The sequence below is a fragment of the Bombus affinis genome, chromosome 2 (assembly GCF_024516045.1).
Source record: "Bombus affinis isolate iyBomAffi1 chromosome 2, iyBomAffi1.2, whole genome shotgun sequence".
In the NCBI taxonomy this organism is placed as follows: domain Eukaryota; kingdom Metazoa; phylum Arthropoda; class Insecta; order Hymenoptera; family Apidae; genus Bombus; species Bombus affinis.
This window is the reverse complement of record NC_066345.1, coordinates 17410807-17437870: the sequence shown is the minus strand read 5'-3', so window position 1 is coordinate 17437870 and position 27064 is coordinate 17410807. Positions and strand designations below refer to the sequence as shown.

At 41.0% G+C, this 27064-nt stretch overlaps 1 protein-coding gene across 1 annotated transcript; it reads left to right on the top strand.

Annotated features, from left to right (window-relative positions):
* The first annotated feature begins 1077 nt into the window (after window positions 1-1077).
* LOC126928782 (SNF-related serine/threonine-protein kinase) lies at window positions 1078-26656 on the top strand. The gene is made up of 8 exons (XM_050744543.1): window positions 1078-2088; window positions 14544-14747; window positions 16045-16197; window positions 17138-17384; window positions 17699-18050; window positions 18401-18529; window positions 18626-18731; window positions 19114-26656. The coding sequence occupies exons 2-8, from the start codon at window positions 14553-14555 to the stop codon at window positions 21220-21222; spliced, it is 3291 nt and encodes a 1096-aa protein (XP_050600500.1). The 5' UTR covers window positions 1078-2088; window positions 14544-14552; the 3' UTR covers window positions 21223-26656.
* The last annotated feature ends 408 nt before the right edge of the window (window positions 26657-27064 follow it).

The following is a 27064-nucleotide window of genomic DNA, read 5'->3' as shown; positions in this document are numbered from 1 at the left end:
AATACATTTTAGTCGAATACTTAGCAGATTGCGTAGCATTCGCGGAATTGTATTAGGCAGGTTTCAGAGAAAATACACAGTCAGACGATTTGTCATTGAATAAGAATAATTTTCGAGTATATAAGAAACGCTAGCACATTGTATTCTGTAGTTTTGGTTAAGTTGGAACGTTTGACACGCGGTCGAACAATGATTTCTAGAGACTGGAGTAAAAAGTTCATCTTTATTATCAGGTAACTTTTTATCAAGGAGTTGTGTAATTAATGTAATTAATAGCATAGATGTGATTAAAATTGTTTCGTAAATAATCGCGATATATGCCGTGGACACCTATCGGGATTTCGTCCAACAACTTTTCGCTTCTTCTGTAGAATACTTTTAGCTTGACTCAGTCGGTAAATGCCACTTTTCTTCGGTATCAAGTAATGACGATTTTAAATAAATTATGCATATATGTATGTATTCACATTAATTAGCATAATTACTCAACTGTATATACCTTATTCGCAAAAATTATTTATTGCGTAATCATCACATAAATATATTAATGAAACTATTAATATACATATATATATTCATATAACATATAAATAATAACGTAACATATAAATATATATATTTCATGTACATACACACACATATATTTAATATATATATATACGTCTTTTAAGTTAATTTAATCGCTGTCATATATTGTCTTACGTTTGTTTAATTTTTTTATTACGAAATCGTCAAAATTGGAAGCATTTTCAATATACAAATCGAAGTCTTGTCTATTACTACGAAAGAAATGTGGACACGAAGATTTGAGGATTTCCTATAATTAATCATGGTATAATGCGTATAAATGAAGATTAGATATCTAACATACATACGTACATACATATTTCCGCACATTTGTACACTTTCAAACGTTCCAGAAACGCACAAACATTTACAAGTTAATCACATACATGAACCATGACGGCAAACAAATTTGGCCATTTCAAACATTGGCGCGGTTCAGTGGCGCCAGTAGTGTGCCACGTGCTCCAGCAGGTGGCGCCTGCGTGAGCATGCGGACGCGAGAGAATCGTTGGTAGGCCGAATTCGGTGAGTACGTTTTCTCAGCTTTCCCGTGTCACGGTGTCGAGCGAGCGCGTCTGTCGTTGACGCTCGCCGAGTCCGTCGGTTTTTATCTAATCAGTGGAGGAAAATTCAGTTTCGCGAGAGTGTGAGTACCGGTGGTCGCGAGTGTTCAGTCGTGGCGTGCGTGGCGTGCACGAGATCGAAAGAGTCGCCCGAGGAACGAAGAGAAAGAAGAAGACGACGATTCGACGAGTCAGTCGACGGTGTGAGACGAACCACGGGAACAGACAAAGAAAGAGAAACAGCGGGCCGAGGGGAGGGTACGAGACACGAACGATAGAGAGAGAAAGATAGAGTACACGAAACGAAATGGTGGAAGTGGGAAGAAGCTAGAAGTGTGTCGGCCACACTACTTCGAGGAACGAGCAGGGAAATCTTGCTTTTCCTCTTCGTACGGTTGGATCGAAGGGGCAGAGGGTGGGTGGGTGGCGAAAAGAGAGAAACAGAGAGGAGTCAGCTCGAAAAAGGAAGAGGTAATCCAGCCACGAAGGGTGTACGAGAGCCGTGTGTCTCTCGGGGAGGAAAGAGTACTGGGTCGACAAACGAGAGTGCGAGAAAGAGACAGTGCAGTGTGCCGTGTGTAAACATACATCCTATTGCCGTGAGTGCGTGCGCGAGTGGCAATCAACGACGGTTTAACCATCGTCGTCGTCGTCGTCGTCGTCGTCTTCGTCGTCTTCGTCGTCTTCGTCTTCGTTGTTGAACGTCGTCGTAATCGTCTAGATCGTGCAGAACTACGTGGTCGACGCGTCTCCTCGTAACAACAAGAAAAGAGGAGACGTTTAAACTCGTTGAGGCAAACGTATGAGAAATCGGACAACAAACGGCCCCTAGGTACCGTGCGTGTATCAATCGTCGCGGTATTTGACACGCGTATGAAACTTCATCACAAATGACAGTCAATCGGATGAGAAGGGAAGTCGAGTGCTGGCTGGATTCGTCTGTCTAGCGGGCAAAGCGGTACGTGTAATTTTATTCAACGGTACATTTAGTGGACTCTTCTGTAAAAATGGCTCCTGACGCTTCTTCCTTCCGTATATACATCGTACACTCCCACTTTTCCGTTTTTCAACCGTGTTGAAACGTTCCGTGGAATTCGCGTGAAATTCTTATTACTTTATGACCAAAAGCATCTTCCAAATTGGATCTATTTTATCTTTGAACTCTATCGATTAAATTTTTGATACTACACGGCAAAGTTTAATCGCAACGAAGATAATTGCCAAGTTGGAAAATATTTTTCACATTACGCGACGTTACATTCGGTATGCCAAAATTTCGATGCCGTGCAGCGAACAGTACTCGAGTATAAAGTCGATACGTGATTCGTTTATAAACATTCACGACCTATCCTGAACGATTTAGCGCGCAGCCTGCATGCGATAAACGTAATTAACAGAAGATAGTATCGTTACCGCTCGAACACCCGTTATGTTTTTTAAAAATCAGCTTTTTACATTACTTGTAAATGACATTCCGCCATATTTAGTTCTCGTGGGTACATAACCTGATACGACCTTGAAACGCTACTTATCGGATAAATAAGAAACGTCTAGTAAGTTGCGAATATTTTGTGCAAAATGCGTGTCACGTGTTGTATCCTATCTACCAAATACGAATTATCAATCATCGAACGCGTCACACAGTCGGACATACGCATACTTACATTCGTATATTCTCGATGACATAGATTATGGAGGTTTCGTTATTTTCACTGTAACAGTATCTCTAGGAAAAAAAAAAAGAAAAAAAGAAAAGAGGCTGATATATCTCGAACACCTGCTTAGAATATTTGTGAAAGTATTTGCTCTATACTTGTGGGTAGAAAACTAGTGCAACGTTATCGTACAGAAACGCGGCAGAGCCACGTATATCCTATTTTCTAAATTCCGATTTAACAATGCAACGCGAACAATACGATGATTGATCGAAATTTCTTGTTGATCGAATCCGAACTAAGCTGGCTTGAAAAAAAGTGACTCAAAAAGGGAAAAAAGAGAAACGGGTGGTCCTCGATATTATCGGCAGGTTAACGAACCGGCAGCTCTGTGAAATGTTAATGTCTTATTACGTCACGTTCGTTTACCGTGGTCAGAGAAAGGGGTCAAAGAGACGAAAGGAAAGGGAGGAGGAAAAGAGTGTGAGACGACTAAAAATGGCGTGGCACGGTATACCATCGTCTCACGGATACAGATTACAGAGTGTCTACCGTAGTGCTACGTTAACCGGCCAGGATTTTGCTTTGTTAACTGACCATCGTTATCCCGTCTAATTCTCAAAACTAACACCGTGGAATGCGTTTCTAGTATTACATATAACTAACGATAACTAGGGCATGTCTAAGGTTAGTCGTAAAGAAATATAACGAAATATCTATGCAATGAAATAAATGGCATATAACGTTTATTGGAAATTCGAATGTACAAAGATGCGCATTACGTGCGTACATATACAAAACATGTCTATCTAGATCCTGTTTCTTTAGTTAGATTCGAGTCGCTCAGAAGCAACGCCGATCAACTCTACAAATCAGAATTCATAAAAGAATTATAGACAATTATAAACGTTAGTTTTTTAAATTTTCCTTGGAATTTGCAATTATTCGCGCTATTCCGTTATAAGAAGCAAACGTACGAAGATTTCTTTTCTAACACGTTGAATACCAAATATGTAGGTAGGTAATGTGAAATTAATAACTCGATAAAAAGTGGAGTGGATCGATTTGTCTTACGAGATTTTGATTTATAAAAACGTGAATTTGCATAATCATCCACCGTCTAGATTTAACTAAAATAAAGGAATATCCGTATCTCACTTGTATTCAATAGAGAAATACACCTCGCTCGATAACTGACCGGATAAAGTCTGCCAATTCGTGGTCAGTCAACAAAGCACCATTATTCCGTGATGGTTTATCTTTTTTTCCGCTCAGTACCCGTCTCGCTCTTTCCAACGTATAACGTGGAATGCATGCACTTGGTCGCTTTGCAGCCGTGAAATTGTCTCGTTCTATAACACTATATTCGCGACAAGAGAAACGCTCAAACGTTCCTAATTGTTCTCGGTTGGAGGACGGACGGCCAGACAATAGAAAAAGATATTGGTAACCGTTTTATAAGGCGAGAGATAGATGTTTCCGCTCGAGGCACACCCGGCATCTTCCGCGTGTCAAAGACTCGAGGAATCTTGGTAACGGGACGCGAGCACTACCTGTTACGCACCCGTGGTGGTGCGTTTACATTGCATATTACCATAGGTTATCGCCTCTTAAATCGTGAATTTTCGCGTAGGGGCTCGTACGCGTACAACGATCGCTGTTCTTCTCCTACTCTTTACCTCGCGGTTGTGAAACATGGTTTTCACGAAAGATCGTTGCGCAATTCGCATTTTTGTCTCGCCTCTTTCCTTTCCTTTCTTTCTTTCTTTCACTTTTCTTTTCTTCGAAGCTGTTCGACGCTGGAAAGCATGGTCACGTAGCGTTCGACGTACGACGATGGTGAAACAGTTCAAGGATCGCGAAAATCGTCAAGTCATGATAATGAAAAACATCGTCAGGAATAACTGTTCTTTGTTTACGTGAAATGCAAAATGTCTACGTAGCCAATTTATTTATATCTCGATAACAATCTGGATCGCTATCGCTGATAACCTCTGATGTTAGAATGCACGTTATCTGAGATATGATGCAATCGACAATCCGGATGATAACGATGGAAATAAGGTAAAAGGAAATCGCGTTGTTCGCATCTTTCACAAGTGTGTAAATTATATGTATAGTGTATATACGCTCTTACGAGAAACCGAATCGACGATTAATTCATTTCTATCGCATTAAAGCAGAAGTAGGCAGAGCTGTTGCTCGTTTTGCTTATTAACGGCACGTCATGCGAATCGTTGGCATTTCACTCGTCCCAGAGACATCGATAGAGATAAAATTCATGGGAGAATGTCGTGAACGATGACGATGACCTTAGGCTCGACGATGGTCCCTCGTTGTCCCTCGTTGTCCCTCGTACGTGCATCATCGTGTTGATCTCCTCTGGCAGTGTTAACGAGCTTCATCGTCGAAACTCGTTTCCCCTTCGAGAAATTGCAGGCTAATGAAATTTTTTACCTGACTTTCCAACGAATCACCGTCACTCCGTTTACTTGATTTCTAACTAACCGAGAAACCGAGAAATTAGATTAATCCGATCTTTTCTTGTTTAAATTGGAACATTACGGCGAAACCTAACATCATTTTTAACCGATATCGTGGCTGACACAGGGTGATTCGGTAATCGTGGTATAATTGGAAAGAGGCAGGTGACTTTTCGCGAATAGAACGAATTAATATTTAAAATATAATTTTATTTTTTGATTTTAAATATACGCCGAAGTAAATTATCGAACAGGCCTACGTAAGGTAAACTCTATGCGTCATTCATTCAGTAAAGCGATCCATCTATCGAATATGTAATTTATGAAATTAATTTACTAAATTATATAACAACGTATCAAATAATCAATTCACCAGGAAAGTAAATTATCAACCATTTTGCATATGTAAATGTGGATCGTATACGTAAAACTTCATAATTTACCTATTGAATATGTAGTTTATTAAATTAAATTAACTAACAAATGTATCAAATTAAATAACGAAGTAAATTAGCGGACAATCTTATATAGGATAATTATGTCTAATATAAAGTTGAATGATTGAGCTACGGAACACGTAACTGCAGGCTTTAAATTTACATATGAAAAAACACGGTGAGATAGTAGAATAACTGCGGTATTATTTTACAGATTTGTGCAAGGGTGGGGGCGTAAATAGCGCGTCCTTGCGGTGAAATTGACTACGAATTCTAATTGAATTACTTTGGATAATCCTGCGTGTGATTCTGCTGGCATGACCGGATTAAGCATCTCCGTTGTCACGTTTCCGAATCCAATTTACTCGTGTTTATGATTATCTGTTTTCGGTGCATGTCAGTATGTTGTAACAGTGGTTATCAACTTAATAAATCCACCGTCGAACTTATTTCCATTCAAAGAATCGTAACGACCAGATCGCAATTCGGATCGTTATTCACGAGCTAGCATGGACTTTACTATGTTCTCGCTACATACGAAGTCTAGTTCGGAACGTAATTTTCACGCCAAGAAATAGCAAAATATTTTGTAGTTGTAGTTGCGTATGCTTGTCGAAGCATTCAGTAACTTGGAATATTTGAATAGAAAGCTAAAAGTAATAAATGAACTAGGAAATATAGAAATACACTTTTCAAATTTCATACGCTTTATTAGCAAGTATCTTGTTATTGTGCAAGAGAATTTATAAATACTGGTATGTCTCGTAACTTGTAAAATTTCAATAGTAATATCAAATTCAGTCGCACAAGAAGAGATATTTTACACTTAGTGTGTAAAATATGGAATACGAAAGAACTGGATCTTCTAAAGTTAGAGTTACTACAAACAGTACAATCTGCCTTGTATCGAATCGTATAGCTCGTGACAATATTGCATTACGAGACAAAGGTCTTGTAATTATCTGGAAATTAATAAAACACACGATTATTCTTTTCCATAATTTACTCGAACGTCGAATACTCGGTGACTTTTTCTCCTCCGTGCTCGAATCATCGATACTCGGTTGTCCTCGAGATAAACTGGTCGCGTCGGTGATTCGCGGAAGAATGCAGCGACCCGTGGTACACGAGTTTACACTTCCTCCAATGTTATGCAACGTTGGTGCGTCGATAACATAGTTTCCAAGTTGGGAGGGCTGGTGTTGTTCCTCCATGGTGGATTCGAGGGAGGGGGGGGATACGCCGTGAAAGTTTTATCTTCGTTTGATACGCGGTTCCGCGGCTCGTAATGCGCCGGTAGAACGGAACCAGGTCAACGAGCGACCGAGAGATACGCGTCGTGTGCAGGTGGATGATACTGGGGCGAACGTAAGGTTGTTATTGGGAAAATGTCAAGTCCAATCAGTCGTGGCTAGATATTTGGACGAATCGACGTATTGTACGTTTTTCACGCCTACTTTGGCGAAACGTTTCGTGCCTGGCTGCACACAGCATCCGTGTGTATACGCACATGTATATACTACCGGTATATACTCTGCTCCCTCGTTGGTTGGTTCGTCGCTTGCCGTGTAACAAAGGTGGCACGAGTTGCTGAATATCGGCCGTTCGATAGATCCAGGTAACCACTGATGAACGCGATAAAATTAATTAGGTACACGGTAATAGCGAGTTCCATAAGATACCCTCGAGTATTTCAAAGAGGAGAGGAGCGGAGATAGGCTTTTAAAGGGAGCACACGCTCCGACTGATCTTGTTTCGCTATTAGTGCACATTGCAGATATGATGTAATGACTCGTACAAGTTCTTCAAGTGTGAGACCTTTTTCACACTCTAATTGATATACGCTGTGTTCAATTATGTCTACGTTATTGTTATCCGTAATTGTTAAATCTAGAGAAAAAGGGATGACCTAATTTTATAGAGGAAATACGCTAGTACACTTGAATCTTTGGACTCGAGTTTATACGTGGTTTGTTAATTACTTAGTAATTACGTATCGATAAGCCAGGATAGTAGGTCAATTGGAACTATTTCCATTTTAGTACGTAGATAATGTGGTCTAGTCTCCTCATTGATGTTGAATTTTTCACGTTCTTTAATTCTTTGGTCGATAAAGGAAGGAAAAAGTGTCGCGATCGATTTATTTCTACGGAAATCGGAAAGATCCGTTGGTTTGAAACGTAAAAATACCGAGGACGGAGGTTTTATTTCCTCCCTTATATCCGGCCATCGATAATGACGCACATCGCAGTACCAAACGGTGCATCGAATCAATTAGGAGACAGAGTCGATAGCAATCGTAAAACTACTTTCCGCATACCGTGCATTTTAATCGGGGCGAAACGTCTGCCTGGCCTGTTGTGTCGAGCAGGGTGGTGGAAATACACGTCGTGACAACCCGACCAAAAATAATGGTCGACTAACTCTGTAACCTAGACTGGTCTCGAGAGTGGAGACCTAACTCAACACTCCATACTTCGCTTTTCTTAGAACCGGTACTTTTGTCTGTCTCTGCCTCTGCCTCTCAGAATGCCTGATCGGACAATACGAAGAAGTTTTCTGGCACACGTATGCATGCACCACTATCCGGTCGTTCCAAAGAAAAATCGAAGGAACTGCGGCTATAAGGAGTCAAGCTTCACTCTCTGGAAATTTTACCAAGTCGAAAAGAAACCATTTTAAACAGCGAATCTTCCTTGGATCTTGCTATAAATTCGTATAATAGTGGTAGCAATTCAGCTAGTATCAGTGGTAATAAATGTTTTCGTTGAACATTAATTTTTTTTTTATTATTTAATTTGTACTTTACAATTTGTCCAGCTGGACGTTTGATAAATTTTTCTAACTTAATTGCTACGTAACACGGGATGGCTACCCCCAGCGGGATACCGTCTTCGAGTTTGACTATTTTATTTCTTTAGTGAGGTCAATGGGGCGTTTTCTTTTTAATCTTCTTGCTATGAGAGTTTTGTTCTCTTCGGTAGCCAACTGGTCGAACGTATTGCCCTTCTTTCCTTGTATTTTTCTGCTTCCCTGCCGATTTCTTCTTTGACCGTTGGTATTCTTAAGTCTGGGTATATCCTCGTTTCTGACATACCAGGGGGCGTTGACTATTATTTTCAGTATCTTCGATTATAGCGACTTTAGTTTATGTGACCCATTGTTGCTGCCTCCCCTCCCCCATAGCACTATTCTGTACGTCCAAATTGGTTTTATTATCGTTTTGTAGATCTTTAGTTGATTTTCTATGCTGAGTTTCGACTAACATTAAATTTGTATTTTTTTTCATTTTTGGTAAATATAATCGAATTGTTGGAAAGAACAAATAAATTTGTTATTAATACGATTAATGTAAAATGTAAATTATGTTCTTGGAAATAATAGGCAATCTTCAAATTCGATTTCTGTATCGTAATGTCGTCGGAATCACCTAGTGCCAAGTTATCTGGTTTCAGTCCATTGCAAAACCACATGCCGCTTTATGTGGTTTTATAATGGGTTATAACGTACATGATATGGTAATAACTTTACGATTTCTCGTCGTAGTTTGTTCCTTTCTCGCACCAAACGAAAGGTTACAATTTTCTCTACTAGTTGTACAAAATGGAGTTGTCTGTTCATTATCACGATCCCTTTAATTCCTCCTTGATTCGTCGTACATCATTGGTCGATAATATAAGCTCCGCGTGTCGAATCACCGCCCTCTCGTATTTCACAATATTATTAATCGTCAATTACGTAAACTCACCATCGTGTATCACGTCTGGTACGTTTCTCGACCAACGGACAATTCTCTTTTACGTCATTTATTCAGCGAACGAATAAACAAGCCTGTTAAATCTCGAATCGATGAAACGAATCGCTATGTTCGCAAGAAAGAATAAATTTACTCGTTACGCGTTACACGACTCTCTTATGTAAGGTGGTGAACGCGTTAAGGATTATGGAAACGTATCGTCGCGTTACGAAAGGCACGAGGGGGTCGTAATTGCTGTCGAATATTTTTGAGATCGGAAGAGGCGACGCGAAGTGTCTTTGATCGTTGCTGCTGCTCGCGTAAATTCTCAACGTTGCGCGTTTAATTTTAAACCGGCGTACGAGAACGTGGGTGCCTACCCTGTACGCGTGTCTTTGTTCGTTCCTTTCATACTTCCGTGCACTTCAAAGAAAATGTATTTTTGCATCTATTTCGTTCATGAATCGACTCTATACAGTTGTTGTGTACTGTGAAACAGAGTCGTAGAACGAAGCTCCTACGGATATGTACCGTCTCCTGTTTGACGTCGCGTATGCGAACGTAGTCCTGACGCAAATGTGTTTCGTAGCGTGATGGCACGAAAAGAAACCGGAACTGGCTCGACGCGAGCCTGACGGTCGAACGAATAATCGTGACTATCTGTACGCGATATCTTCCTTCTGACACACTCCGTCTTTTTCTGTTGCATGTTCTATTGCCGGTAACAGAGAATATTTATTGTTATCGAGATATCAGGTCAGCTATCTGAGATATGCTTGCAAGATACGCTTAATAAAATAAATTCCTTTTTATTTTATTAAGCGTATCTTTTTCATTCCATTCGTTCGTTCATTGGACATCCGCTTTTTCTACAGATTCGATCTTTACGCCTCCAACTCTGTATCTTTAGCTTCCTGTGATCGTAATTTTGTTAGCTCACGAAAGAGAAAGGTTGTGATTGATTATAGATTTTTTATTTTAGCTTATAATCGATACGCCGGTGATTTTGACGCAAAACATTCAAGAGAAAATAGTACTATAAATTACATCCCATTTAAAAAGTTGAATTACGACTTTGCGAAGTTTCTTTGTGGTAATTTTAAAATTGAAATTTTTAAAATATAGGCTAAAACTTCATTGGCATCTATTTGATTTTATACACATAAATGGTAGTTCTCCGAATCTTGTACACATTTTCGTTCCTACGGTAATGAACAGAGGAACGTTATATCTATATGTATTTCGAGGTTTAGTTTGAAATCTTTGGACCAAAAATTGCTAAATGGATATCATGCAAAGCATCTGACAATATTTTACACGTGAAACTATATCGCAGTGAATAGCCAGTACCGCTTTGTTATTATTAATTTGCAATTTGTGATCATTAGCTTTCATAATCAATTAACTGATATTTGGCGAAGTGAATCATGGAAATACACAGAATAAGTGATCAGCCGTTCTGCACATAATTTTCAAAGGCTGAAATAATTAACACGTTTCGTGTAAAATTCCATGCATAGTAAACTATCTGATATTAAATTATAATGCAGTGGATAATAAATTTAAATAGACGCAAAGAGATTTTAATTTAGTAAAGTATATAACGAAAAGACTTTTTATATTGACTTTTACAAATTATTTACGTACGGAAGTCAGTATGCCTGAAACCTTAGGATTAAGGCCATCAAATAGTAAGATACAAAAAATCAAATAGTAGCAACTCTGCATATAATAATAGTGATCTGACTGTAACAATACTAAGTCGAAATAACTACATCAAGAGTTCTAATCTTAAACAGTTTAGATGTACACGGGACGATAGCGTGATTCGCTAAAAGCAGACCATTTTAATATCATTCTCCTTATTTTTATCAGGGAACATAGAATTTTTTGATGAATTTATATTTCTGGCGCCGTTCGATAGAAAGAAGATGATGACTCATACGTCGCCCGAGTACGATTTTTAACGTTTGATTTATAAATGATTCTAGATTTATATATTACCACTGTGTTGAAAGTTTTAATGTTACCTATTTTATTTATTCTGTACAGATAGAGTGCACCCTCTATGCATTGCACTGTGCATTATTCGCGGCTGATACTCATCGAGCTATTTTCCGTAGCAGCTGTGCATTATAGTAGTTTCGGGCTTAAGTGTTGCAACAGAATCATTATATAAATCTAGATTATTGTAATACTTAGTTATTTAACTCGCGCGCTCTCGATATCTGATCAACGTTGTACACGCTCAAAAATATATAGTTTCGCATTAAAAAAAAAAAAAAAAGAAAACATCGTAGCGCTAAACAAAGTTCGCAAATATATATCATAAAAATTTCATCCAAGGTCGTTCCGTCTATATTTCATCGTCGATTCCTTATCTATTTCACACGTGCAGAAAGATAACATAACGATACGTCCTTTAGTTATCCGTGATACTATTTCATTCACTCGTCCATGAAACTTTGCGTTACCGATTTTTACGAGAACGCGATGTCTGATTTATTAACGATTCAATTTCTTCGTAAACGTGGCCATTACGATTCGAGATCGGGACCGGTGCATTCAGATCGGCCCATAAATTATTCAAGACTCCTTTCTTCGACCGGGAACGACTGGTTTTCTCGACCTGCGTATATAGAGTAACGAACGATAAGAAAGCAATTTCGCGTGCAGCTGAAACAATCGGGATCGCAAATTGCAATCGGAACGTGACCACTTTCAATGGAAGCCTTCGTCGATCTTGCGGGAAATCTTTTTTTTTTCTTTTTTTTTTTCACCGATCGATCTGTTGCTCGTCGATCGAGGTTCGCTTAATTATTACTTCTTCCAACCACTTCTAAAAATAATCACCGACCCTCTTTTCCCGATCCGCCAATCCCGTTGCAGTGGAAAACGGTCAACGAGAGAGCGAATCGATCGATTTTGCAACGAGCAAAATCAAATGCCGTTTTCGGTGTACCGGAAGGGACGCCGGAAACGAGACCCGTTTACCCTTACGTACGCGAACCAGAGCAGCGCCACTCCCATAGAGAAGAAGCAGCGCAAAAGTGAGAGTAACTATACACACGATTACCTTGAGCCTGATCCTCCGCGTTCAGTAGGCGTTGAAATTTATTTTCCATATAAGGCGGACAATCGAATCGTTGTGTTGCTTACGGATGCGATGTTCGCGCGTACGAAACACGTGCACGTTGTTATTGCAGTCACGGTGCTCGAATTGTTTCGCTGGACAACGCGACCGCCTTCCGCGATTTGCCAGAGTGGACACGCATCGCCTTGTAAACGGTGGGAACGTTTATTACGTTTGTCTATGCAATTGTTCGAAATGGCGAAATAAATTTATTATGCTTACATAAAGGCATACATGTAGTGTGCTTGAGAAGTTGAAGAATAGCTACGGAGGAGGGATGGAATTCTAAATGTTACGTTGTTTATGACAAAAATGATTACTTGTAGATTTTCAGAGTCCTTTAATTGGTACAGCTTGATTTTTAATAAAAGTTGTTCAACGATGGGAGATGTAACGATTATTTGTACAGATTCGTGTTTTTATTAATGCAACTAAACGTAGATGGAGACTTGCTTTATCCACTTGATGTGAATATATTACTTGGAATATTTTATATATCTCTGGACACATGATTACGCAGGTTGTGTGTATTTCTGCAATCTTTACGTTTCCTATAAATACACAAACATTCGCAGTTTAGTTATTAAAGATCGTCTTTTCGCGATTAGAAGAGTTTAGTTCGTTCTAGTTTTAGCTTAGTCTCAACCATACTGATTTCTTATTAATGAAAAGATACGTAACCTTCAGTTTGCGTTTTTCACGGTTCTATTTCAAGTCATGGATCTTTAACATTAAAGAAAGAAACGGATACTTAAAAATAGTTATGAAACGCATAGTATGTATATATAGCAAAAAGGTCGCCACTTTTCAAAGATATCATTATAATACTAAAATCTTTTTTATCTAATATCGTAGAATCAAAACGCTTAAATTTAATATAGTCGAAACACCAATAACAATAACAGATCTTTATCCGTTTCGCTACCATACAAAAATTTGAACAATCACTGTCCTCGTCACTATCTGATTAGACTACGTGCTTAGTGTTCGATTATTACGATAAATGTGTGTATTTATAGAAAATAACGTATTAATAGCGCGCTAGTAGGTTTGGTAACGGCATGATTTATTTCAATATCGTTCACGCCAACACAAAATCAAGTATGATGCTCCGTCAATTTATATGCACGCAGTCATCATTCGTCACTAACTCGTCTCGTCACAACGGCTCTCTTTCACGCCGACCACGTTCCTTGACAACGTTGACAACACCACCCCCGACGCGAACGACATTCTTCGACCACGCTGGCAGCACTAAAAGCTCGCTGGCAGCACTAAAAGCTCGCTGGCAACGCTAAAAAAGAAAAACTCACTAACGGCCACCTTTTATACCATGCCTTCGGTATACCTGGCACGTCCATGTCCCATGATCAAATAGACCTTCTTAATTACTCGAGGTTTTCCCCCGATACCACATATTTGTCAGAACATCAAAAGCAAAAACTGATTTTTATCCCTTTCACGGTCCAAATCTGAATTTAGACGGTAACGAGAACTGAAAGATGGTCATATTTCTTATTAACGTCCCCTATACCACCACACTCGCATTATACATTTACGTTAAATGCTCTTTTACGACAAAAATTCCAGTAAACTGGAAAACCCGAATTTTGTTTGAAATCAATTTGAAAATATTTCCTTTATTCGTTACTAAACCACGGATAAGTACGCGCGTTTATAGAAAATTGGAAGTTACAAAAATACATAATGTGCAAAAATATATAAAACATCCAAAGTAACAGTAGCCGTCATAATATCCACTGGAAAAAACAATTCTTTACCTAGGTTTCATATTTGTTAATTATTTTGGTAAAAATACAAATTCGTATAAATGTTTGCACCTTACTCGTTGCACACAGTGGACCTGTACGACCAATCTATCCATCGCACCTCGGTAAACATTCCCAAACGGAACAAGTTTCACGGTGGTGTGATCGGATCGACCATTCACAGTTGTTCCTCGTTTCAGCGACACGAGATGCATCGGAGGGTGGGGTACAGCAACTACGACGGCAAGATCGCCGGCCTGTACGATCTGGAGGAGACGCTTGGCCGCGGTCATTTCGCCGTCGTGAAGCTCGCCAGGCATGTTTTCACCGGTGAGAAGGTCGCAGTGAAGGTCATCGACAAGAACAAACTCGACGAGGTCTCGAGAGCGCACCTCTTTCAGGAGGTGAGAACACAGACGATACGATGGCGTTCTTTTTTTTCTTCTCCCCGGCTCACTCTCGTCGTGCGTCTCGTCGACGGAAGCGAACGCGCATATCCTTCGTCCCTTTGTTCCTGTTCCCCCTATGCGTCGTGTAAATGGGAATATGTCGAGCACAAAGCGGGTCGCGAAGGAAATGGAAACGCGTACTAATCTCTCGCTTCTTTTCGTTGGTTCGCTCAACAGCAGTGTGCCGCGTATCGTGCTCCATAGCACCGAATTTTTACCGCAGACTCTCTAGCCTTTCAGGCCTTTGCTTCTTTCGTTCGACGATATTTCAGGGATCCTTCATTTTTTGAATAGATTTTTGGTAGAAGAGATAGTGGTAACTTGGGATTAATTGGCAGCTCTGGGTAGTAGAGTCTTTAATTAACGCTAAAGGGCGTTTCGGTGAAAGTGGGCACAAGTTTGAAAGACTGGGTGAGGTTTTACTCAAAGGAACAGACGTCGAAGCATGCAGAAACGGAAGTCCGATGGAACTCCATTTATCTGAGTTTTGTTTCTTTGGAATTTCATCTTGTCGCTAATTAAACGAAGTATATCGAATTGGCGAACTTCTATTACAGCTTCGTCCGTAAGTTTTCAATTTTCAAGCGACCCAACGTCGATACGTTCTTCGCTCGACGAGGATCAACCAGTAGTTCATCTTAACGACATAAATATCTAGGTGGAAGGAATATAGCGGTGGGAAACGCGTTACGCGAATTCTTAGAGTTTTCTCCATGGCCACAACGTTTAAAAATAGAATTCGATAATGCGAGTAAATTGATCGAAGGAAGTTGTAAATGAAATATTGCATTAACGCAACGTTGATCGTCCTTAATGATCCATCGACGAAGCACGGAATTAATTATGTTTCTTAACATAAAGATCTAAGAATCTCGATTTCGAAGCCTTGAACCATCACCAAGGTCCATCCTCTTGAAACCATTCGCAATCCGTATCATAGAGGATCTCTATGATTCTTCACCTTTCTCGTTAAAGCGAACAAGCGAGATCTCGCAAACAGCTTCCTACGATCTCATCGTTTCGCGACATCGGTGTTAAATATTAACGACCGATTGCGTAAGATCCGCTCAACGGCCAGCATCGCGTAGGTAATATCTACGATCCGCTTCGAACTTGTAGATCTCGTTAAGGTCAACGAGATAATGGCGCAAGGGGGAAGGAGAAAGGGTCATTGACCAGCGTGGTTCGAGGGCAAACGTCGAACCACGCTGTTGCACCATGTCGACCATCCTCTTTGTTTCTCCGTCTGCAGGTGAGATGCATGAAGTTGGTGCAACATCCTAACGTGGTCAGGCTTTACGAGGTGATCGACACTCAGACGAAGCTCTATTTGATCCTGGAGCTCGGCGATGGCGGCGACCTCTACGATTACATCATGCGACACGATAGCGGGCTCAGCGAGGAGGTACGTATACGATGGCTCGAGCGTATTGCACGTAATGATCTTGTTCTACCAGGGAAGAGCAAGAGTCATTTTAAACGCGTTGACATCACGCAGGAGTTCTTGAGCTGTTTCTTTGCCACATTTTCTTTTGCCCATCTTGATGCTTTAGATGGACGTAAATGAATAGAATTAATTGGAGGAAGATCAACGAATTAAGCGGTAAAAATTCTTTTCACCGTAACTTGATTACGTAATTCCGTCGATTGATTTTTCCGTTGCCTTTCGAAGCATTTGATGAAAGATGCGCACATGTTTTTAATGTGTTCTTCGATCGCAACGAAATCTTCGTTCGGGTGTCGCGATCGACGTTACGCTTAAGCAGATTTCTCGAATAACGAGCAGATTTCTTGTAATTGTAAACGTTGAACGACTACTGCTCGAGGTTATAACGCGTCGAATGTCACTCGTATCCCAAAGGGTTAAAAGCATTAAGCGTTTCAATCCTTGAATCACGATACAAACATCGTAAAAACCTTGAGGCGATTTTAATGCCTCGTTATTCTTTACTCGTTGTCGGATAACAGCTCGCTACATTCACTCGAGACCAATCCTACATCTGTTAATACTCAACTAACTCCTAACTGTATCTTCAACTCTATTAATAACAATTCTATTATCGATTAAAGTCTAATTATCATGCGCCACTTATGAATCACAAACAAATGTGTGTGTTAGTCATCGTATTTTGAAATGGGAACACTCCTTACTCATTACCGGAAACGGAAAAAATGTATCAAGAATTCTTGCGCAACCTAACGACTCGTTGCACATTGATTCGTTCATTGATTCTATGGAACAGAGAATATCATCCTCTATTTATTGTCTTTCGACGTGATTGGTAGAGTCCCAAGGCCGTAACATAATTCTCAAGGCCCGCTGATAGACTTTTAATCGATCACAGGTGGCTAGGACGTACTTCCGGCAGATAGTCAGAGCCATATCGTATTGCCATCGATTGCACGTGGTACACAGGGACCTGAAACCCGAGAACGTGGTGTTCTTCGAGAAACTCGGCACCGTGAAGCTTACCGATTTCGGATTTAGCAACAGATTCTGTCCTGGTCAGAAGTTGGAGACTTCCTGCGGATCCCTCGCATATTCGGCACCGGAAATTCTACTTGGTGATAGTTATGACGCTCCTGCCGTTGGTGAGTACCATAAAATCAATTCGTTGTACTTTTATCGATGTTTCGAATGACTTGATATAATTATAATACAAGGTGTTAAACATCGACATTAACGGGCTAATTCAAAGACACCGAGATTTTGTTTGTGTATCAATTTTATATCGTTTCGTTGCAATGCTGTGTTGCAATCGATATCAAGATGAATTCAATAACGTATAGCGTGGTATTATATGGTATTCCTATATACACCACCTATATTTAGATTCTTCGTATTTGTTTATTCATACATCGCTGAATTTTCGTCTTGTATTCACCATCGAAATTGGGGTTTTCAGATGTTTGGTCACTAGGCGTAATTTTGTACATGCTAGTATGCGGTCAAGCGCCTTTCCAAGAGGCGAACGACAGCGAGACCTTGACGATGATCATGGATTGCAAGTACTCGATACCACCGCACGTATCCGAGGGCTGCAAGCGTCTGATAGCCAGGATGCTCGTTAGGGAGCCAGAAGGCAGAGCGACGCTGAAGGAAATAGCAGCTGATCCATGGCTGGCCATTGGACCCGACTCGGAGCCGGTGGAGACGTTGCCTCTGGTCTCCAGGCAACAGGTGTCCGATGATCATCACAATCACATAGTTACCAAAATGGTCAACGGGAATATTGCCACCAAAGAAGAAATTTTGGAGTAAGTATATTTATCAAATATTTAAGATATTGAAAAGAATATTGGGAGTATTCTACTTTTATAAATCTGTTGTATATCCGTGCCAAAATCTATGGTACTCGTGTGTGCGATTAATATTTCTAATATTAAAATTTATGCTACATTATATTTTACTGTTGCGTTATAGCTTTTTTCACGAATGGAAATTTAAAAAAGAATATAGATTTTATAACACGTCACTTATATTTCTTATTCTATGATAAATCAAGTTTTTGTATTGATTGGCTTCCACAAGAACCTAGCTAATAGGATGAATGACTTAATAAATATTCGATATCTACTAAAATCATCGTTAATTAATTTAATTGTAGAGCCCTCGACAAGAACGAGTACAATCACATAACGGCGACGTATTTCCTGCTGGCAGAAAGGAAGTTACGGACTCATCGTCAGGAACAGGTACAGAAGACTCGACCGGAAATCCTCGAAGTCTCGGCTAGGTATACTATATTATACACTATATCGATACAACTTACTGAAAGAGACAGTCAAACGTATATCAATCACCTATACACCTAAGCATTGGTTATTTTCAGCCGGCAAGATGACGCTGCCTCTAATATGCATACCGACCAAAATTCATTGAGCACAGTCAACCAATCGTTGTTGAGCGTGCCACGGACGCCGGGTGACGTGCCTCAAGTACGTAATCAACAATTAATTCTTCTTCTAACAAACTGACTTATACTTATAAGTACTATTCGTACTTAACGAACTAACGTAATAATTAAATTGCGAGTTTTGTGGATTTGTGCAAAATTTAAGGGTACAAAAAGCTGTAGTATATATGTAGTATGTATGCAAAAATATATAAAATAGCTAAAGTAAAATTCCTGGAATAAATATCGTAATATTTTGTGGATAAAATACGTACATCGTTTCTTAGATTCCATTTCTATAATTGTGTCCATAAAAATACAAATTTGCATGAAAATCCGAAGCATAGTAATAACATCAGATATTTATTTGTCGATTTATTACGCAAACTTTCCAAAGGATGAAAAGAAACGTGTTTTCGTTGCAGAATATTCGAACGCGGAAGTGCAGCATCGTCCAAGAGGAGGAAGACGAGGACGACGTGTCTTCGTGCTCAGGTCGCGATGAACGCGGTAGCAATTCCACGTTGAACTCGTTCAACCGTCGAGGATCTCGATCAGAGGGTAAACTGTCGCACATCCTGCAGGAGAGGTTGTCCCAACTTCCGGAGAAACCGAGCCACAAACCAATGTCGTCGCAGCGAAATTCGCAGAAAGACATCAACGTGGTTCCTGTGACTGCAGACGGAGATGAGCGACTGATGTCTAGTCCAAAGAGTGGGAATATCAACGATTCCTCGTCGTCTGACCAACAAAAGACAATGGTCAGGCCTCAAGCGAGCAACCAGCTCGTGGACAAAGTACCTGCAGCAACAGTGCTCGACTCCACCAGCCAGGAGAACCTGAAGAACCGTTTGGACGACGGATCATTGCCTGGCTGGTCGAGGAAAGGATCCTCGGAAAACAGGCCAAAGTCGGTTTCCGACTGCTTGAAGTCGATGGGACCTGTTCCAATGAATAAGTGGAGGATGGGGTCGCAACATCGATCCCCTGCCTCTTTGGATTCCTCGTCGACAATGGTTCCGTCGAAACCGTCCGAAACCAGCACGACGACTACCACGACCACTATTCTCACGGAGTCGTCCACGGTATCGATTCCTCTACGACCTTTGAGCGGTCTGAACGATAACCTATCGTTGACGCCTAAGTATAAGACCATGCCTTCGCCAGGCAGCACTGGTTCCACGTCTACGCCTTTGAACGAAATCTTGGAGGACGGAGATGCGTTACCAGTATCTGGTAGCGAGAGTAGCGGCTCCAAGTGTCGGGTGGTTAGGAGAACCGGGTACGAACAGAGGAAGAGCAAGTTCCACAAGACACGCACAACCTCCTGCTCAAGTTCAGACGCTAGTGACGATGACAGTGAGAGTAGAAAGAAGAGGGCGCATAAATTGAGCACATCTTCGAGCAAGTCCATGTCTTCGAGACGCGATAGTCATGACGATTCTAGTGATTCGCAAGATCCAGGAGGGAGTGGTGGAGGTAGAGGTGGTGGAGGCGGTGGAGGTGGTGGAGGAGGTGTAGGTAACGGAGAAAACACAACTGAAACACCGCCGAGCGAAACAAGTCGAAAGGATAACGGAAACAGCACGAATACAACAACCACAACGACTACGACAACGGGGGGAAGGCATAGGTGTTCGGAGAACCAAGTTATATTCGGTAGAAGGCATCGTGCAGGTAGGAGAAGAACCGGAGAAACCCGACTACGCGAGAGTCAATCTCTGAACCGTATCACAGAAGTGCAGGAAGCGGAAGGACCCTCGTCGTGTCACAGTCACTGTCACGTGTCCCGCAATTCTGCTGTTCTAGGAGTCCAAAGCATGTCCTCGTCTTCGTCTTCGGTATCTCAGAGCAGTACAGGCTCGCATGGAATTCCACAGACGTTATCTCAGGCTGCAGCGACTGTTCAAAAGGCCAAAGGTTTTGGAGCGAGGCTTTTGCAAAGTTGGTCCCTCAGCAGCGGCAAGTCCTCGTTATCCCAATCGTCGAACAAACAGACCAACTGCAGTTCCAACGGCAGATGTAGCAAACAGGAGACGCCGCGAGACGCGTGTCAAAGGATCGGGATGTGCGACGAAAGGGAATTGAATGGTCGCTCGGTTAATCAGATACCGTCCGACGACAAGGAAAATAGGAACGGGTCGATGAATAGGAACGACTGCAAAAACAGGAAGATCCGGTTGCTTAGTCGGTATTTCGCCGTGCATAAGAAACTCTGCGTTCCTTTACCAGGGTTGTTCGGTAAAGGACGCCTCTATAAAGCGCGATCCTGCGGTAGCATTGCTCGAGATCGTGTCAGTCCACCGTCACCAAAGTCCATGTTATTCTGCGCCACAGCGGATGACAAGTGGCGAGATCGTAAACAGTGGTGCGACGCGAAGCACCAGCATCGCGGCAGCGACGGGGACATCAATCAGAATTTGGGCCTGTCGCATTTGGTCCAGGAGAGCGTCGTGGGAAAAGGTTGCAACGCGTTACCTGCCGTCTGCCACATTCACCTGGGCGATGCGTCGAAGTGTTGCAGCCTCTGTTGATGAATCCGCACGACGAGCAGGTCGATGTACAAACGACGACGGAAGAAGACAGCATGGGTCGCGTAACTTTAACCCGGACTCGTTGAAATCGTGGTCCATGCGACTATGAACCATGCTTCGCCGCTGTTTCGTCGTTGTTTCGTCGCTGTTTCGTCGCTATTTCGTCGCTGTTTCGTCGCTATTTCGTCGCTGTTTCATCGCGGTTTCGTCGTTGTTTCGTCGCTGTTCCGTGGCGACTAATGATCGCTGCCGATGATCAGGAAGCGGCGAGGACGCGCGAAGAGGCGCAACGGGACGCAAGGAGACGAGATTATCACGAAGTGCAATCAATCTCATGGCAGCCGTTTCGCATGTAGAGATGGGAAGCGAGGTAGAAGAGGAAGGAGAGAGGAAAATGATAAAAGAGAAGGTGCGCGAGACAACGCAGTGCGACGCGATTAAACGGAAGACGAAGAGAAGGATCTCTTATACGCAACGCGTTGTGGTGATCGTTAACAGCCGCGACCTCTCGGTAGATTACGCAGCATGCGTCACAATGGTCAATGTATTCAGTCGATCACGTCACGTCCCCTCCATCAGGCCGATGCTGCATCAGCATAAAACCTGATCCTGTAACCTTTCGAACGCGATGCGTAGTCGAGAAAAAGACCAAAATAATATTAAGGGTCGTGTCGAAAGGGAGAGAGCGTTATCGATCGATCTTTCGCTCTGCGGGAAGTGTATCTAGTCCGTATGAACAAACCTATATTAAATATTACAGAGTTTATTACTATTATTAATATCATTATTAATATTATTATTCTTGATATTTTATTATTATGATTATTATTATTATTATTGACTCTAATTATTAATATTATTGTCATTCTCTTGATTATTGTAAAGCAGACATTGACCGAATCATGCGAGAGTCGCATCCGCAAGAAGAATCCGTTGAATCCGCAAGAATGGATTGACATTTTCTGCTATCTTGGAGGATCTTCCCCTTCGTTTCCCTTCGTGTCCATTCGTTCCCTTTTGTTCTCCTTTATTTATCTATCTATTCCTTTAACTTTTATCCTCCTCCTAAAAATTCTGTTCCTCCCGCGAATCGCGACTATTGTACCGATTTTCCTACATATAAAGAATTAGCATGCGTTCTTGGGTCTCGCACAGTGGCTCTCTCAAGAGATGAACGGAATTCCTTCACGAGGAACAAAGCACACAAACGAGACCGTATTTATATATGTAACACGCTAATCGATTAAGCTTACGCGTGTACCGTTTCGATCGAGGAACGTACTCTGTGGTGCTACACGCGAACATCTGACGCGACGAGGAAAAAACACCAAGAAAATGGAGAATATCGAACTTTTTTTTCTAACTGCTTTTTCCGACGTTCTGGGGGATAAATACCATAAGTTGAAATCGAAAGTAAAATGGTAAAGTGGTAATTCTAAAGAAAGAGGTGCACGTAGGCGAATAGAAATTGCTCGGAAGAAAAAAGTTCCGATACAAGGTGTTCGTAATCTGGACTCTTATTTATAGAATTTACGAGCGTGAGAAAGAAAATGGATTCGGTGAAAGAATGCGAAGAAGTTGCTTCTGTAACTTCTAAGACAAGGAACAGCGGAGGTCTGCAAGGTCTATAAAGTCTGGAGGAATTATGTCACAAGGGTACAAGAATCAGCAAGTTCTGCACATCAATCACTGTCAAATCTCTGAACAAGAGACCAAGGTTCGAAAAATCCAATATTCTCGTCCCTACGACGTTAAGGAATATCTGTTGTCGAAGAAAACCCGACGTTCAGATGCCAAAGCGACAATACGAAGTTTTGAAAAGCCTAACTGAATATCGAAATATTCGAAACTTATAAAATGAACCATCGAAAGAAAAACAGGATCCCCTAGGACAGAACTCCGTGATAGAACGACGTGCACGATGTTCTCCTCCCGTCGTACAATTCAAGAGACGATCCTCTTCGCCCTTCGAAGCAATTGGGAGCGAGTGTCAGCGCGCTTGCCGGCTGAGCGCGCGCTTCATTCTTCGCCGTATTCATCACCAATGTCATCGTCATCGTCGTTGCCGAATGCGCGCGTTCATTTCTTGGAGAACGCAGGACAAACATATGTATGTTGCTGTGCGAAACGAAATATTTGGTAGAATAGAAGCTGTAGAATGCGAACCTGCGATCTATTATCCATGACAAAATACACTTTTTTCCTGTATCGATCGATGATGTTAAAAGTAGGTCGGAAGGAACTTGGTCAACTTTGTGAAACTCTGTAGATCGAACGCGAGCCATTCGGCAGAACTCTCGCTGAACCTGAGCGATGTACGTGCACGCGCTTTTCACCCACTTTCTTATGTATCTGTCGCGATGATCGGGGTGCTATACTAATCGAAGGTGTAAACTCGAAACGTATTTTCTTTTACTTTTCTTGAATTTTTCAAACTATTTTTAACAGTTTTTGTAGTATTAGAGAAAGATTAAGTGTTCGAAAATTAAACGTTCGTTTATCGTAAAAATTGTCAAAGAGAAAGGGTCGAATGTTTTTGAAATATACATTTCTAAGATTTATTGCGTGAGCGGTATTTTTTTTTTGGAAAAATCATCTATATTTCTCTTACAGGACGATCGAAGCCTGAAAGGATATTTTAAGCCAAGTAAATAACAAGTTTACATTAATAAAATTCAGATTTTAAGTCGCTCGAATTCAAGCAACTTGGCTAATCCGAGCGAGGCTTAAAGATCGATACCGCTGATATGTCAATTCTTACTTGATCGATGTTCTCATAAAAGGAATTAATAGGTAGTAACGCTGAATGAATAATTGTTCGCTCTAGTTGTGAGTCACTGTCTGTATCCTCGCCGTAGTATATATCGATTGGGTCGCTTGTGACACTCCGAAGACATATCTATAACGTTACGTCTACGTTTTTTTGATACGTAGAAAATCGGAAAAATCAGCTTTGCTTTTCTGAAATTCGCTGCACACGGCGCGTAACTATCGTTCCTTACTACGGGACAAAACTATTTCTAGATATTCGCGAAGCTAGAATTGAAATTGAATATCACAACAGGGACCACACGTCATCGCAGTCCAACATTCTTATCGTTAGAATATAGAAGAATTAGCGATAGAGACAATAGACAGTTGTACGTAACGTTCCTTTCTTCTTCGATCACTGTACGAAACTTCGATTTTTACAATTTTCAAAATTAATGCTAGTGAAGTAAGAGTACCGATATCTGCTAGTATCGATAAGAATCCTGTAATGAAATAAACTATTTTTTCCTTAAAAAATACTGCTTACGTTTAGAGTTCTCCAACGATAGCAACGATACTGCAAGTCGGTAAAATATCAATTTTTTCAATCAAATATTATTTTTATGTTGCCTCAAGGTATCGCATTATAGTACGGTGTATGATACCAATCTGACAAAGGCAATATTCAAGTTGTAAATTCGAAATTCGATTCTCCAAATCCTAATAGCACCTCGTCAGTCGCGACGTTCTATGTTTCCTGAGTAGGCCAAGAGCGTTTGTATGTACCTAAACTAAATCCGCGCATAAACTGTATGTACCGAGCCAGATATTTTTTAGCGTAATACAATTTATTTATTATACATCCTGAGAAAAGAAGGAATGCAAGAGAGAAAAAGAGAGAGAGAGAGAGAGAGAGAGACGATCCTTTCCAATCGTCACTGCCGACGATCGTCGACCCGCTTTATTCCTCGTTGTAACACTTCTCTCATCCTCGCCTCGTGTCGTCGCCTCGGGAACGAGATCGTTTGCTTCCTCCACAAAGACTGAGCAAATTGTACAATAAATTTCCATAATCGCTTGGATGCCTTGTGTCGTACGATGACGATGACTCGACGAGACCAAAAAGGAAGAAAAGAAAACGAATCATACCGGAATAATGTCTCGAGAAATCACCGTTCTTCGGTCATGTTTCGTTGAAAGCGCGACGTTATCGAACGTGCACCTTACCACGGCTGAAGCGTTGGTTTTAAAGAATAAATAAAAAGAAAAGTAATAGTAATATTAAAGAATAATAATAATAACGATAATTTACACTCAACGAATTTGTTCATCGTTCGTTTCGAGTCCCAACGAATCGCGACCAAGGTGTAAACGGGCATTAAGATTATTTCCGTTCAATGGAAATTTAAGAAGAAAAGAAAAGGGAAAGGAAGAAAAAGAGAAGAAAGTGTGCGTGTGTATGAGAGAGAGAGAGAGAGAGAGAGAGATAAAAGGAGAGAAAAAGAGAGAGCAGGGAAACCATGACGCGCGAATTTTGCTATTTAGCTAGAGCTACGCGGAACCAGAGTGACGTGCTTCGTTGCCGGGCATTATGGGTCACGGTGGTGAATTCAAGCTTGACCAATTACACGTATACATTCACACACGTATACACTCTTTACCTTTGGAACAATCGTAGAATGTACGCCGCGTGTCCGTTCAGTTCGATCACTTTTTACGCGTTATTAGTGGTATCTTTGCCAAACACGAGAAAATTTGAAAAAAGAGTAAAAAAGGAAAAAGGAAAAAAAAATATAATAATAAAATAAAATCGTTGAATATATGCCTGCAGCTGCAAGTAACCTAGCGAAGCGTTGCGATTCTTGCATCGAGCTATCCGCTCGACGAAACTTCCTGCGCGACGCCATACTGTCCCAAGTGGATGCTCTATCTATGATAAATAAGAGCTATTTTTCGCGTTGTAAATGAATCCATTTAGCGATACAGCACGATTAGAGTGCGTTGTAAGAAACGACGAGAACGAGAGAGAGAGAGAGAGAGAGAGAGAGAGAGAGTGTGTGTGTGTGTGTTTGTAGAAGGAAGGAAAATAAAAATAAGAAAAAACGATCGAGATAACGAGGATTCGATGGAAAGTGGTGTTCTAGGAAATATCGCTTCGGTGTACTTTAACGAGGCGTCGTTTTCGCGTTAATTCTCGTTCGCTAGTCCAGTCGAAGTTGTCCCTGGACAACGCTACGCATAGAGTACAATTGTTGCCGTGATGATTTTTGTATAAGTGAACAAAGTATGTCCCCCTTTTTTCCACCGATGCTGTACACATTCATCGAGCGCCCCTATCTCAGTTTTAAGTGAGAATGATAAACGAAGAAAAAAAAAAAAGGAAAAATAATTAAAAGGAATATATACGTATATGTATATATAAGAAAAAGGTATATATATACATACAAGACAAGTGTCTGCTTAAATTTCGTAAACGTCGGCCCAACTTACTGCCAGTTGAGTGTAACAAACAGACAAAGAAACGAAAAAAAAAAAACGAAAAAAAAGGACAAAAAAATAAAGATCCATTCGCGTGCTCCGGTGACGAGGACCATGTGTCTTCGCGATATACCGGAATCGTATAAACCATTCATGCAATAATTGTGTGCCCGAAACAGAATAAATGAGAAAAGAAAAAAATGAACCACGAGGAGCAAGTCTGCTGACACCGTGTCTTAAGTTTCTCCCACGATGACTCCCTCTCCTTAAGATTCTTTCTCTCCTACTTTTCAAATCGCAGCAGGAGATGGTTGAAGTAGATTTAATAATAGTTACCATAGGTGGGAGCAAAGATCGAAGTCCATCCTTCCCCAACTAGTTATCCTTTACAGTCGTTACTGTTCGTTGTCTTCTCTAGCCTTTGGTAGAAAGTGGAAGAGGTTTGCCACGTTTACGTACGTTAAATGGATCGCATTTAAGATAATATACAGCCGAGAGAATGGCCTTGGGTGGTCGATATTTTTAGGCCGGAATAAAGCTCGTTCGAATTAGTTCGGTGATTTAAAGTCGGAGAAATTTCAGTTTTAAAAGAGCGCGAAAGAAATTTCGGTTT

Coding starts and splice junctions, on each gene's coding strand:
- LOC126928782 (XM_050744543.1), top strand. CDS start 14,553: ATGCATCGGAGGGTGGGGTACAGCAACTACGACGGCAAGATCGCCGGC. Junction 17,385..17,698: donor TTATGACGCTCCTGCCGTTG/GTGAGTACCATA, acceptor TGGGGTTTTCAG/ATGTTTGGTCACTAGGCGTA. Junction 18,732..19,113: donor CGCCGGGTGACGTGCCTCAA/GTACGTAATCAA, acceptor TTTTCGTTGCAG/AATATTCGAACGCGGAAGTG.